This window comes from Dama dama, chromosome 23 (genome assembly GCF_033118175.1).
Source record: "Dama dama isolate Ldn47 chromosome 23, ASM3311817v1, whole genome shotgun sequence".
In the NCBI taxonomy this organism is placed as follows: domain Eukaryota; kingdom Metazoa; phylum Chordata; class Mammalia; order Artiodactyla; family Cervidae; genus Dama; species Dama dama.
Genome location: NC_083703.1, coordinates 21,860,913 through 21,877,189, shown reverse-complemented (window position 1 = coordinate 21,877,189; position 16,277 = coordinate 21,860,913). Strand labels below are relative to the sequence as shown.

Sequence of the window (16,277 nt, the reverse complement as noted above, 5' to 3'; positions counted from 1 at the left end):
AAAACATTACCTTGATATATTTACTATCTTTCACTTTTTTTAATAAGCCACACACTTCCAATTACAAACCAGCTAAAACCCCAATGATACTCCTGGTACAACGAGGACACAGATGACAACAGAGCTTGTCAAGTGAGTACCCCTACTAGTGGTTTGATATTTCTGTTGGGGTCTGAGTCTCATGGATCGCAGGCAGGCATCTCGTTTTTACACTTACACCTCAATCCTTCATCTGTAGAATCAAATCTGCAGAGACTTCTATCTGGATGACACAGTTCCTTCTTGGTATTTGATGCCTCTTGACATGGCAAAATGTCATCTGTTAAATGTAAAGATTAGCAAAAAGTGAGATGTGGTATCAGTAGAAAGGATCATGAATTCCTCAAAAGGTTAACCTTTGTTCTACAGAGAGTGCTGAAGCCAACTCTTCTCTCTGGCAGCATCACACCATTATATGGACAGAGAAAGAGATTCAGGAAGAGAAGAGAAGAGAGAATAAAACCACCATGCCTGTACTTCTAGATTTTAATCAGATTTCTGTGGTGATTTCTAAGACCCTAAGCCAAATCATCTAGGTCTCCAGTGAAGTAGGTTACATGCCTTAATGTGTAAACAAACAGCCTATCATTAGGCTGATAATTGTACATGTATCAAATACAACATGTGGTACCCTCTTTACCTGGGTCTGCCCTGGATTTACTTTCCCTGCAGTTCTTTCAAATGGAGTCTATTTCCGCCCACTCCCCCCACCCCCATAGTCCTCCCAACACAAGACTTGAAGATGGTGGAATTGTACTTTTATCCCCTGCTTCCACAGATAATTCTCACTCAGCACAAAAAGAGGCAAGAATATACAGTAAAGAAAATATAGACTTTTCAATAAGTAGTATTGGGAAAGCTAGACAGCTACATGTTAAAAAAGAATGAAATTAGAACATTCTCTAATATCATAGACAAAAATAAACTCAAAATAGATTAAAGACCTGAATGTAAGACCAGATACAATAAAACTCCTAGAGGAAACATAGGCAGAGCACTCTTTGACATAAATCACAGCAATGATCCATCTCCTAAAGTGAAGAAAGTAAAAGCAAAAATAAACAAATGGGACCCAATTAAACTTTTAATTAATTAAGCTTTTGTACAGCAAAAGAGACCATGGAAATGGGAAAAAAATTTTGCAAACGATTACTGATAAGGGGTTAATGTCCAAAATATATAAACAGCAACACAACTCAACAACAAAAAACCAATCAAATGACCAGGTTAAAAAATGGGCAAAAGAAATGAATACACACTTTTTTCAAAGGGGAAATGCAGACGGCCAACAGGTCATGAAAAGATGCTCAACATCACTAATCGTCAGGGAAATGCAAATCAAAACCACAATTAGATATCACCATACACTAGCCAGAATGACTTCCATCAGAAAGAACACGGATAACAAATGTTGGCAAGGATGTGGTGAGAAGAGAACCCTCGTACACTTTTGGTGGGAATGGAAACTGATGCCGCCACTGTGTAAAGCAGTATGGAGATTTCTCACCTTCCTACATATTTGACTTTTGAATCTTTTGACATCAAATGATATCCCTCTCTGCCTGTGCCAGCTTATCACCCTCATCTATGGGCACTGGTGCACCACCAGAACATGTTAAAGCTAAATCAAGTAGCGAGTCAGATCTTGTTTCCTCTGCTCAAGAACATCACATGGGATCCTGTCCTACAAGAAGTAGATGCAAAATTCCTTTGCACGATCCTCACACAAACCAGGCTTACTTTTGCCTCGGGACTTCTACATTTACACATGGCTTCCTTCCAATATACACATGGCTAGTTCCTTCATCTTATTTTCTGAGCCAAAAAAAAAGAAAAATATATACACACACACACACACACATACATTCTCCATGTGTGTGATCTACTTAAAACTTTAAAACTCTACTTAAAACTTCATTTCCCCTTTACCTGGGCATTCCCTTCTCAATTTTCTGCTGTTTTATTGTCACATAGCACATATCATCACTTGACATAAAATACCTTTTTCTATTTACTTGCTTAATTTCATTCACTGTCTGATTAAAATATAAATTCCATGAACTCAGGGATTACTTTTTTTTTTAACTGCTTCTCCCACGCATCTAGAAAAATTCTTAATGTAACATAGATGTTCAATATGTACTTGTTTAATGAATGGATAAATGAATGACCTAAGACCTATTCAATGAAATGTTTTAAAATAGTGCAGACTCTATCTAAATTGTTTGTATTTTTATTGGAAATAAAATTGAACCAATTGGTTATGAAAATGATTTATGCATAACATCCTTAATCTGGTTTCTCATAATGGAAGCTAACAAATGATGAATATGCAAAGCTTCTTGAACGTAAGATTCAAGGAAAATAAAACTGTATATGCAATTAAGGGAGTGTGGGCAATAAATGAAGTGAAGATTGCACAATAACAATTACCGTGAAACAATTAAAACAGTAATTTTTGTAGATTCATATAAGAGCTACATATCTTCTACCCCTCGAGGTCCATAATTAAATATTTGCCATAGTTCAATTAGATGTTGTATATAATGTCTAATTTTTCATTATTTGTACAAAACAATACACACAAAAGTGCTGTAAACAAAAATAGCAAAACAGTCAAGTATAAATTGCACAGAATTTTTAAAAAAATTTTTTGATGTGGATCATATTTAAAGTCTTTGTTGAATTTGTTACAACATTGTTTCTGTTGTTTATATTTTGGTTTTTTGGCCACGAGGCAGGTGGGCTCTTAGCTCCCGACCAGGGATCAAACACGTGCCCCCTAGAGGAGAAGGCAAAGTCTCAACCACTGGACCACCAGAGAATTCTCATGCATGGAATTTAAAATGCAGGTTGTATCAATTGGTATTATCTTTCACCAATGTTCACCACTTTTACTACCTTTAGTCCCCCAAATGGAATTCAGTTCAGTTCAATTCAGTTCAGTTCAGTCGCTCAGTCATGTCCGACTCTTTGCGACCCCATGAGCCGCAGCATGCCAGGCCTCCCTGTCCATCACCAACTCCTGGAGTTTACCCAAACGCACGTCCATCGAGTTGGTGATGCCATCCAAACATCTCATTCTCTGTCGTCCCCTTCTCCTCCTGCCCTCAATCTTTCCCAGCGTCAGGGTCTTTTCAAATGACTCAGCTCTTCACATCAGGTGGCCAAAGTATTGGAGTTGCAGCTTCAACATCAGTCCTTCCAATGAACACCCAGGATTGATCTCCTTTAAGATGGACTGGTTGGATCTCCTTGCAATCCAAGGGACTCTCAAGAGTCTTCTCCAACACCACAGTTCAAAAGCATCAATTCTTTGGCACTCAGCTTTCTTTATAGTTCAACTCACATCCATACATGACCACTGGAAAAACCATAGCCTTGACTAGACGGACCTTTGTTGGCAAAGTAATGTCTCTGCTTTTTAATATGCTGTCTAGGTTGGTCATAACTTTCCTTCCAAGGAGTAAGAGTCTTTTAATTTCATGGCTGCAGTCACCATCTGCAGTGATTTTGGAGTCCAGAAACCAAATGGAATTGGCAACCACAAAAACAATGACATGGGGGAGGGGTGCAATAAATTGTCAATCGATTAATTTCCTGAACAGCTTTTTGTTTTAGCATATTCTATTTCAGAGCTCAAAGCTATTTAAAGATGTCACCTATATTTATATTCATACTCAATTTTCTCCCTCTCCATCTTCTCTCCCTTTAATTCTTATATTGCACCACAATCCAGCTATAGAAAATTATCTTCGACATTTTAGAATTCTCCATCAATGATGTACAATCAGCAGGATGAAGCTTTGTCAACAATTTCAAAGTCTCTATACCAATGAAGCCACATGTGCAAAGCCTGCCATCCTTCAAATCTTATCTTGTGCAAACAGGTTACATGAAATTGACCAGACTCCCTCAGATGGTAGAGAGTGAAGTCCAAGCCTCAAGGCTACTGCTGCAAAAGTTATAATTGACATCTACTTTTGACTCCAGGGGTTTTTGACAATTTCTTTATCAGTTTTCTTAAATCAGTAATGAATTTCAATGAATAGTAATTAGATCTTAAAAGGTAGCTAGAAATTAATAAGATAAAAAGGTAACTAGTCAAATAAAGCTTATTTAACTAGATAATATATAAGCATTATTCAGGTTTTCATCAAGAGATAACTTGTGTACTTGGAATGTTTATAAATGAGACTAAGGCAAAATCCTGGCAAACCAACCTAAAAATATTTACAGAATATTCACGATATTCTGATTGTGAGCTATATCATGCAATCTTTATAAAAATACATAGTGAGCAATTTGTTCAAGAATCAATGTTATTTAAGAATCAGTGATTAAGCATATTCTTATTTAGTCACAAACACTGATCTTTTTTCACATTTGCTATTTTGGCAAAGCCTAAACAGATCTTCCTTCTAATAAACGCACAGTGAATACCCCTGTCTTGGGAAGGGCAGTGGTTAGATACTTACTATCTGAAAGCATGGAAATAATCTAAAATATTTCTTTAATGTTATAAAAGGAATTTAGTTTCATTGTCCAACTTGAAAACCTTCAGAAACCATGATAATACCTATATCTATCACTTTTATAGAGATGTTTATACTTCTATAGTAAAAAATAGAGATAAATAGTTTGTCTTTTTTCCTAAAGATAATAGTACACATAATAATCTATGTGGTAAAATAAAATATAAGAACAAGAAAAAGCTATCTGGTGGATTTCTCATGATCAGAATTTTCCCAAATGTTAAAAGTTACTATTTCTTTTTAATTTAAAAAAACCTAAACAATAAACATTTCTGGTATTTATTTCTGTGTGTTTTGACAAACATAGAGCCATGGTCTGAAAATCCATCAATGTTTCATTTAGTCAGTCAGGGCTGTCCCTAGTTGCTCTGATGGGTTGAACTCTACCCACCACCACCAATTCATATGTTCAAGTCCAAACACTTAGTAACTCAGAATGTGACCGTATTTGGAGATAGGGTCTATAAAGAGGTAGTTAAGGTAAAGTGTGGTCATATTGGTGGGCTCTAGTCCAATATGATTGGTGTCCTTATAAGAAGAGACGTTCAGGACGAGGACACACAGAGAAAGAAGACCAAATGAAGACCAGGGAGAAGACAGTCATCCACATCATGGGGGAAAAAATGCAAAAAAAAAACAAACTTGGTGACCCCTCGATCTTGGATTTCCAGCCTTCTGAATCACGAGAATGAAATTTCTGTTGCTTTAAGCCATCCGTTTGTGCATTCTTAGTCTCTTCAGTCGCATCTGAATCTGTGTGACCCTATGGACTGTAGCCCGCCAGCTTCTTCTGTCCACTGGATTCTCCAGGCAAGAATACTGGAGTGGGTTGTCATATCCTCCTCCAGGGGATCTTCCTGACCCAGGGATCAAACCCATGTCCTCTATGTCTCATGCATTGGCAGGCAGGTTCTTTACCACTACACCACCTTAAGCCATCCAGCCTATGAAAACTTTTTTTAAACTACTGCCTTAGAAAACATGCACTGCCCTTGGGCTGATTAAGGCAGGTAACTAGTGACACAGAGTGTGAAAGCCTAAAGAGGCAGCTGTCGATTTGAAAAATACACTGTAAGATGAGCTAGTTTACTGTCTCTAGGAATTGGCTCACTCTGGAAGAGACAGACCCTCTGTGATCAGCAAGACACTAGGTATCAAAGCATCAAAACAGAGAAAATAAAAACATGGTAATAGAATTGTTTCCTTGTCTCAAAAGGAAAAAAAAAAATCAAAACAAATTTTTGAAAGCACACTAGTTTGAAGAAGAAAATAGAGAAGTCTCGTCAGGAAACCTATATATCTTAAACAGAACCATTTCTATAAATCAAAATGACCACCAAAAGACTTATTACAGCATTCACTTTCAAGTGGACTCATTTCCAAATGCTATATGTCTGCTGTAAAATGACAAAAAACACAATGTTTCTACTAAACCATGGTAAATATTTGCCTCAGCTTAAATCATCCTGATAAAAATCTCATTATTTCGAAGACATATCTTTATTTTTGATACTGAAACAAAACCTAAAAAATAACATAATATTCTTAGCATAAGTGTAAGTACTGCTAGATATATTCCCAAGATATTTTATTAAATCTGCTTTTTATGGAATGATGCTTGTGGCTCAGCAGAAAAAGGAATTCATCCAAAATCCCAAAGACTTGATATTTAAATAATTTCACATACTCTTTGTTCAATCTATTATTCAATTCTCAGCATTTAGCTGTGGAGGTAAATCAATACTGTGTGCGTACGTATGTACAGCGACTGGGAGTACGGGGGCATTTTCTATAAGAGGAGGCTTCTCAGAAAACACACCCTGACTCAGTCTGAAAGGATATCTAGTAGCAGGACAGGTCAAAAAAAAAAAATTTATGAAATAAGCAGAGGGAGCAATGTTTGCAAAGATACACAAAAAAGGAGATAACACTGGACTCACGAGTAGCTCTTTTGGGTCAGAATATGGGAATTCTTGGGGGAATTAAGAAGGAAGAAGTTGGGCTGGTGTGTAAGAGCAGGATCCTGGTGAGCTTATGTCATGCCAAAAAAATTTGAATTCCATTCTGAAGGCAATGAGAGTTACTGAGGGATTTAAATAAAGTAGAGATTGGTCGCAGTTGGATGTTAGAAAGTACAAACTGGTGGAGAGCAGGTAGTAGTGATTAGTGGAGCGGAATAGACTGAAACTGGAATTTTCAAAATCCAAGACAAAAAAATATGCGGGACAAACAAAATCAGAGTTGGATGAATAATAATGATAAATATGTAGAGACAATTGGAGAAATATCAGAACACACTCTCAATAATGTTTTGCACCAAATTAATGTGGAGGTGAGAAAGGGGAAGAAGGACTGAAGAATCCTTGGCTTCTAATGTAAGACCAAACAGACATCAATGACTAGATTAGGGAACATAGGAAAAGAAACAGAGTTTGAAAGAAAATTGGAATTTAATTCTAAATATGCTAATGTTGAGTTTCTGTAGCAAATGGATGCTCACTCAACTTATAAATCTGTTCTCCTTGCCTTCCTTTATTACAGAGGCCAAATTTAAACACTCAGTTTTCTTAGCCTCCCTAGCAACCAAGGTTATCTGCCTGATGATCATATAGCTGATGAACTACATGTCCAAAACTATTTCCTATGCCATTCCTTCCTTCTTCCTATCCTGAATGAGAGAGGTTATTCCAGAAGCATAAGATGGCAAGCATGAGGCAAATAGCAAGGAAACCCCTTAGTCCTTGAATATAGCAGTATCAGAGTTGAAGAATCTATGCCATGACTATCTATCTCCTCCTTGTCATCTAACAAGTGAAAGTCACTCAGTCATGCCTGACTCTGCAACACCATGGACTAAGCATTCCATGGAATTTTCTAGGCCAGAATACTGGAGGGGGGTAACCTTTCCTTCTCCAGGTGATCTTCCCAACCCAGGGATGGAACCCAGGTCTCCCGCATTGCAGGCAGATTCTTTACCAGCTGAGCCACAAGGGAAGCCCCAAAACACTGGAGTGGGTAGCCTATCCCTTCTCCATGGGATCTTCCCAGCCCAGGAATTGAACTGAGGTCTCCTGGATTGCAGGCGTATTCTTTACCAACTGAGCTATCAGGGAAGCCTATTAAGTCATCTGAACAAAAGCAAAAATCTCAGACTTTTCTGCTTTCTTGCATCCCAATGCATATCCAACCCTATTTTCCATTGGAATAGGATTTTCTCATGGAAATGTCCAGAAGGTGTTGGGTTGGCTCTGCCTGCTTCTCCTGCCTTGGCCATCACCACCAGGACCACATGAAACTGAAACCATTGACTCTAGTCATCCAGAACCCTACTCCAGGGCAGTCACTGCCAAATGCAAAAAATCAACACAAGACTAGGTCTCACGGTTCCCAAAGCTAGTTCTGTTCTTAAACCTAGAATTGGCTGACTTCACAAAAATTTCCTAAGGACATTATTTAAATGTAGGCCCCATCCTCAGTGATTCCCATCTAGCAGGACTGGAATGAATCCCAGAATCAATCACTCTTTTACGTGATTCTGATGATTAATTAGATATAGTCTGTCAGTGCCTGAATCTGACTGGAGAGTCTCATCTGAAAATTTAATGCCACCTAATTTTACACAGTCCCACCATTTATAAAATGTAACTCCATCTGAATGCCAATCCTATCCCATAATGCTTTATCCTTTGTCTCCATTATTAGTCCTCATGCTGCTGTGTTTTCCTCCCAAAAGTTTAAATATGCCTTCAATCTTCATTCTATTTGAAAAATAAAAAACAAAACCCGTGCACCCTCACCTTCAAAGATTCAAAGAACACTCTGTGACCTTACCTGAGTATGGAATTTCTCTAAAAGGAAACCACTCACTCTGCAGCTTTCCCCAAGGGGAGATATCTTTTTCCAATGCCCCATAAAACACAAGGCCAAAAATTAAAGTCATCATCCTTCTAAATCCCCAATATTGCTTCCATACAGTGATTTATTCTTCCATGTTGTAAAAACATCTCGGCTCACGACATTTAACTTACAGCCCTGGGTCATCCATGCAGGAGGTCTGATTTCCATATTTATTGAAGACTTCAGTCATGGATTTCAAAGTTGTCTTCTCTAGAGCTTTATCTTATAATCTTTATAAATGTAACAATCATGTAAAAGCCCTACCCAATAATTGAGCTTTAAAATCCATGTCTCATCTTCATCAAACTTTATTTCCACATCACCTCAGAACAATATGGTGATAACACTATCTAGAACTATTCTTAGAAATTGTCGGTGGCAGTATTTTTCTATATGACCACAACTTTTCTTTGAATGTCCAAGTATCTGATGCACTCACTCCCACTATTACTGCGTTTTCTGTTTCTATAGTGATTTTAAGGAGTTCAAGTGCTTACTAAAAATCTGGCATTTGTCTTCTGAGTAACAATTATGGCCCATCTACACAGGCCTTTGTCCTAGTGTATGGGTCATGGGTACTTAGAGAAATGGCTTTGCTTCCCAGAGCTGAAGATGAAGAGGTAAGTTCATGTCTGAAATGAGAGCAGAGTCCTACTACAAGCATTCTCAGGTCCCAAGCACAACCCAAGCATTTTCCTCTGTAAATTTGCTGTGTAAACAGTTTCAATGGCAACAGCCATTTCCTAACTCCCTGATGGTCCAGGAAGTCCCGTCAACAGCTGATTTCATGGCTTTGTTCTCCTTTGAGGGTGATCAGCCAGACTGGGCAATAAATACAACTATTAGGGATCATTTTGTCTGGCAGACCTCAATTTCTGTAGAAACTATTAAACTGAGATATATAATGTCCCTGCTGAAGTGATCAGGGTCAGGGACTAGATGTTTCATTAAAAATTAAGTGTAAGTGGACTGTGCTCTGGTTCAGAAACAACCATGCAGGGTTACAGGAAAGAGATTATTAGGGGAGTTTTGAATGGCAGATCAGGCGTTGCCTGGAGTTGACAATGTATTCTCTACTGGCATATTACTTCCCTTCTGATAAATCTAAGGAACATTATCTTCTTTTAGTGAAAAGTCACTGATGTGCTTAATAATAATGCTTAAATAATAATAATGCTTATTTACTTCTAGGAATGGGTGGAGGTTACAGTCTGTTCCTTTAAAGTTCTACATTTCACTTATCTATATTTCAATTTATTCTATCATGATTTCTTACTAATATATACAGAGAACTGAAAATATAAAGATGAAAGAGAACTTTGTGTGTTCCATGTTTAGAGGGGCTGTCATTAGCTTCTATAAATTTACCTTGATTTGAGTGACAAGAGACACAAACTTGTAAGCTCTTATAATAGCAGAAGTGCTTTTTAAGCATCAAAGCACAACGCAAACATCCTTTAACAAGTTTCCTTGGTCTCTCTTAGGTAGACTGGAACATTTTTTTCTTGACCACATTTCTTCTGTTACTGGAACATTTTGATTTTAACCACAACTACCATTTCTTTTTATCCAACTAGAACTCAGAACCCTCTCTACAAAATAGCTTTCTTGATTCTACCATAACATAATAAAATTTCAAAAGGAAAAAATTCTATCAAATATCTATACTCAAATATATCAAATAAATGTGATTATGGCATATGAGACAAGTGCTGCGATTCATGAGGTCGCAAAGAGTCAGACACGACTGAGCCGCTGAAATGAACTGAACTGAATTTCATCCTTACCAACCTATATTTTAAACATTGAACTTTCCTATTGAGAACAATGTGAATGGTGAATTGAATATTACACAGTTAATGTAATCACAGGACTGATATGGATAATTTTTTAGATATGATGTGTGGTTTATTGATCTAGTTGTTTCAGTCTAAATAGAAAATAGATTATAACTAATATACTTCTCCATTTGTGTCTTTCAGTGGCTTAGTTAAATTGATTCTCCAAGAAGACAGTTTCAAATCAATGGGGGCCAGTTTTCTCCTGATATCCTAGCAGGCATAGAATTCTCTGGGTAAGATTTAACCAAACAGTGTAAATACTGCTACAGGGTTCCAAATTTGAGACTAAATTACACACTTCAGTTCTTTATAGTAGCCTGTGGTCACCTCTAGCACAAATCCAGTCATTGACCACAGTGTATAAAGACAGTAGTAAATAGCTCACTCTAAAACATTAAGCAAAAATAAGAGTAGATCAAAATCATTACCCAATGTTTAAACTGAACTGAATTTATTATACAATAAGAATCAGAATGAGAAAAATATCTTACCATCTGCTGGCAAGCAACCTGAGCTGAAAGATATATCATCGATAGCTATGACTTCATCCTGAGCTGAAATCATCTGGCCTTGAAAAACAATCTGGACAAGAAAAATAAACAAAAATAAAGAACAAGCAACAGTATTGTCTCACAGTCTTGTAGCACAGAGTCTACAAATAAAAGAAACATGATACTTCCTAGAAGCACATGGGTGACCATGCCAACTCCAAATGGAGAGAGATCTATATTTTGAAGAACAAAAAAATGCCAGGATGGGAGGGGAGTTGGAGGGAGATTAGATGCATGTATATGTATGGCTAGTCAGCCATACCACCTGACCACCTGAAACTATCACAACATTTTTAATCAGCTATACTCCCATACAAAATAAAAAGTTTAAAAACAAAACAAACAAACAAAACACACCTGAACCAAAAAATGTAGTCTTCTCTGTATCTCACATGTTTAGAACAGGTTGGGTAACACATTTGTGAAATGAGTCAACAGTCACCTGGTTTCTTCCCTATATCATCTTCCATGTTTGGTCCCTATGCATTCACACTACTTAGCATTTACCAGTTCCGGGAGCCTCACTCCAGCTTAAGCTCTGGTTCTCGGCATTTTGCATCATTAAGCAAAAATAAAGAGCAGATCAAGTCATTACCTCTGGTTCTCTGAATTTTACTTGCAGCCCCATCTTCAATGTCCTTGTGCTATCCTCCTGCACATTTTCTGCCATTATCTAAACATAGCTTGGGACACTGACTGGACATCATTGTTCAGTGACTTACTATTAAAATGACCGAATATTGTACTGTGATGTGAGGCCAGCCCAAGTCTCCACCAAGAGGAAATACTCTAGCATAATGAATCTGAGACACTTGGAAAGATCAAGTAATCCTAATTACTTAAATCAATAAAACATTGCTGTATTGATGGAGAGTATTCTCCTGTCTTCACTAATGTGTGAGGCTTAATTCATGGATGCATTAAACTTGTGTGCACAACTCAGCCTTGTTCATAACGTAAACATTATTTCAAGACGCCACACTGCTTCTTAGCTTAACAATTGGTCTGTATCACAAACCCTAGCAGATCATTTTGCTGTCCTGCATTTTCTTTTGTTCCTGTACAACATTATGTTCTAATATATTTCCTTTCAAGCCAGAGATTGTCTACTAGTCTATTAAAAACGTGATGAAAAACATCCATAATGTACCCAGTGAACTGTCCACATGCAGCCCTAAGAAAGTCATCCTTCTTCACATAAATTAGAATAACCATGGGACTACTTACAAGTCAGGACCATGATGGAAAAAGTCTGTCAAAGATTGTGATGTAGAGATGGTTTCACATGAAGGTACCATAGCATAGTGTGTGTGCTCAGTCATGTCTGACTCTCTGTGACCTCATGGACTGTAGCCTGCCAGGCTCCTCTGTCCATGGGATTCTTCAGGCAAGAATACTGGAGTGGGTTGCCATTTCCCGCTCCAGGAGATCTTCCCGACCCGGGGATCGAACCCATGTCTCCTGCATTGCGAAGCAGATTCCTTACCACTACGCCACCTAAGAAGCCTCCATAGCATAGTCATTGAAGTGTATATTTGGAATCAGATTACTTGAATTTAGATCCCAGATACACCACTTTCCAGCAGGAAGACCCTGGAGAAGTTACTTAACACTTCTGTGCCTCAGTTTATTTCTTTGTAAAAAGGTACTGATAAGAATAGTTATCACCTATATGATAAGGTGTATGCAAGGTAACAAAAGAGTCATCACTTATACAACTGCACTTGACCTATATAGTTGGCATTAAATGTCAGCTAATATGGCATAGAGTTATTAAAATATTTAAGCTACTATATAGTATTTACTAATTAAAAATCTACTCTGCACAGATTAACTTTATGCTTCTTGAAAGTCTATTCACATAGAGACATTCCCTAGTTCCTGCTGAACTGAACACTTACCTATAGCAGCCACATTTTTTTTAAAAAAACTTTTTTGGTTGAAATGCAATTATTTTAGTATAATTGAAAATATTTCTATAGTATTACAATGATCAAGGATAACCAAAAATTAATATTTGGATACTAGGATTTCTTTTTTTTTTTTTCATTTATTTTTATTAGTTGAAGGCTAAATACTTTACAATATTGTAGTGGTTTTTGCCATACATTGACATGAATCAGCCATGGATTTACATGTGTTCCCCATCCCGATCCCCCCTCGCCCCTCCCTCCCCACCTCATTCCTCTGGGTCTTCCCAGTGCACCAGCCCTGAGCACTAGTCTCATGCATCCAACCTGGGCTGGTGATCTGTTTCACCCTTGATAGTATACTTGTTTCAATGCTATTCTCTCAGAACATCCCACCCTCGCCTTCTCCCAGAGTCCAAAAGTCTCTTCTGTACATCTGTGTCTCTTTTTCTGTTTTGCATATAGGGTTATCGTTACCATCTTTTTATATTCCATATATATATGCGTTAGTACACTGTATTGGTCTTTGTCTTTCTGGCTTACTTCACTCTGTATAAGGGGCTCCAGTTTCATCCATCTCATTAGAACTGATTCAAATGAATTCTTTTTAATGGCTGAGTAATATTCCATGGTGTATATGTACCATAGCTTCCTTATCCATTCGTCTGCTGATGGGCATCTAGGTTGCTTCCATGTCCTGGCTATTATAAACAGTGCTGCGATGAACATTGGGGAGCATGTGTCTCTTTCAGATCTGGTTTCCTCAGTGTGTATGCCCAGGAGTGGGATTGCTGGGTCAATCTCCACACTGTTCTCCATAGCGGCTGTACTAGTTTGCATTCCCACCAACAGTGTAAGAGGGTTCCCTTTTCTCCACACCCTCTCCAGCATTTATTGCTTGTAGACTTTTGGATAGCAGCCATCCTGACTGGCGTGTAATGGTACCTCATTGTGGTTTTCATTTGCATTTCTCTGATAATGAGTGATGTTGAGCATCTTTTCATGTGTTTGTTAGCCATCTGTATGTCTTCTTTGGAGAAATGTCTGTTTAGTTCTTTGGCCCATTTTTTGATTGGGTCATTTATTTTTCTGGAATTGAGCTTCAGGAGTTGCTTGTATATTTTTGAAATTAATCCTTTGTCTGTTATTTCGTTTGCTATTATTTTCTCCCATTCTGAAGGCTGTCTTTTCACCTTGCTTATAGTTTCCTTTGTTGGATACTAGGATTTCAAAGTGTCATAAAGTACTTGGAGCAGCCACATTTAAAGAGAAAAGTGGAAATAAGTGTTGACTAATCACCAGTCTCTCTCCTCCTTCACGCTCTCCCTGCAAACCCATTCATCTTCAGGGCTTTAACTGTCACCCAAGCTGATAAATACATGTTTACATCAGGAATGTCAACCTCTTTCTCTTGAGCTTTCCTTCCCCATCTCTACCATCTGTTGAAAATTTTGTCAGGTGACACGAAGCCACTTCTAATTCAAGATGTTCTTTCCTCTGGACCTCTGCCCTGACGCTCATCCTCTGAAAAATGGTACCAGGAGACTGCCATCTGCAATGCTCAAAACTCCAAACTGACCTTTGGAATCACTTTCTCCTCCAGCCGTGTCCAATTAAATCCTCTTTCCTTTCTGTTGCTATTTCCACTCCTACATCTTCACACCTGATCTAATGAAGTAGCTTTTATGTTATTTATTTGGCTTTGCCAGGCCTCAGTTGTGGCATGCAAGTTCTTAGGTGCAATATGTGGAATCTAGCTCCCTTCCCAGGGATTGAACCACAGGCCCCCTGCATTGGAAGGGTGGAATCTTAACCACTGGACCACCCAGGGAAGTCCCTGAAGTAGCTTTTAAATTACCTTCTTACCTTCAGGCCTCTCCTCAGAGTTTGCAACATGTGTCTTTATTTATTTGATTCAGTTAAATTATAGATTAACTTGGTATAACTGAAGAGAAGCTAGTATGAAAATCGGCCGTCATTTAAGCCCACTGGTACTGAAAAAGCAAAGGTTTTCTTAGGAAAAAGAACTGCTTCTCTAATTGTAGGGAAATTACTTGTGGGTCTATGTAGCTAGGAAACAAAAGACCTGCAAGGTACAAGGAGATAATCCAGTTAAATGTGTTTAAACAAAAAGTTTCCAGGGATTTTGGTTGGGATCCTGAAAAGGGGGATGGGTGAACTATCTAAAGAATGTAGAAAGTGAGTGAAGTTGCTCAGTCATGTCCAGCTCTTTGCGACCCCCATGGACTGTAGCCTGCCAGGGTCCTCCATCCATGGGATTTTCCAGGCAAGAATACTGGAGTGAGTTACCATTTCTTTCTCGGACCTTCCCAACCCAGGGATCGAACCTAGGTCTCCCGCACTACAGGCTGGCTCTTTACTGTCTGAGCCACCAAGGAAGCCCTTAAAGAACGTGGAAACCCATGATAATTTTTTTAAAAACCAGGCCCTGTAGTCAGAGGCTGTTCGTGATATCGTAATTGTGTATCTAAGAGCAGTGATTAACATTCTTTGTTTTCTCCAAAGCTTTGGCAAAAAACATTTTTCCAAATACCCACCTCATTTTTTTCTGTTAAGTGAAGTAAAAAAAAAACAAAAAAAGATAGGGACTTCCCTGGCAGTCCAGTGGTTAGGACTCTGTGCTTCCACTGCAGGGGGCAAGGATTTGATCTCTGATTAAGCAACTAAGATCCTGAGTGCCTCAGGGGCACAGCCAAAATAAAGAAAACAGCAGCAAAGTAGCAAAATAAAAGCAGATCACAACAGGGATAATGAAGTTAGAAGTTTGACACCATCACATAACCGAGGTATGGCCTGCACTGATGCAGTGGAAAACATGAGACAAATTCCTTTCACCTCAAACATTTTAAGAGAAGATGGCTTCGGAAGGGAGGCTTTGTGCTTGAAATACTTGATTTAAATCTTAGATGAAACTTTTATGGCAGGTAAACAATGAATATAAACTTACTTGGATTATACTAGTAACAACATGAACAGAAACCCTTGCATTTATATTTTCTGTATGAGAATTTTCCTAATTAGTAGTATACATTCAATGGTCTTTTTCAAGAAAATATATACAACACAAAAAGATGACAGTAGTCTTCTCATCGTCAAGTGTTCACACAGTAAGTATTCTTGAATTAAAAGATAAAATGTCTCAAATTATGATTTTGAAAAGCTTGAGAGTAGCAGTAAGTTAATAATTTATATTTAGCATTATTAACCACATCTTTTGTTCATATTAATAAAGCCTATTGTTTCTGAATGGAAGAGTGATGAGAAGTCTCTGGCATTTCTAAGTGGAATATCAGAGAAATGACAAGTAGATAACAGCATATTAAAAAATGCTTCAGTTATCCTCTTAAAATTCAGGCACTGATTTCAAGAATCCAGACATTCAACTTGAAAACCACAGTCAATGATATGCTTAGTAACATAGTACTCATTCCTTCCTACCCATAAAACCGGTAGGGGAAGTCCCTTCAAAAACCAGAAAAAAAC

At 37.9% G+C, this 16,277-nt stretch overlaps 1 protein-coding gene across 3 annotated transcripts in view; it reads right to left on the bottom strand.

The window, feature by feature from the left end:
• The window catches only part of MALRD1 (MAM and LDL receptor class A domain containing 1), a 522,662-nt gene that overhangs the window by 483,149 nt on the left and 23,236 nt on the right, over positions 1-16,277 (bottom strand). For all 3 annotated transcript variants that reach the window (XM_061126168.1, XM_061126170.1, XM_061126169.1), the window contains exons 5-6: positions 10,804-10,894; positions 218-319 (exon numbers count right to left, since the gene is read on the bottom strand). In XM_061126168.1, coding sequence (XP_060982151.1) covers positions 218-319; positions 10,804-10,894 — 193 coding nt within the window. The remainder of the gene's footprint in view (positions 1-217; positions 320-10,803; positions 10,895-16,277) is intronic.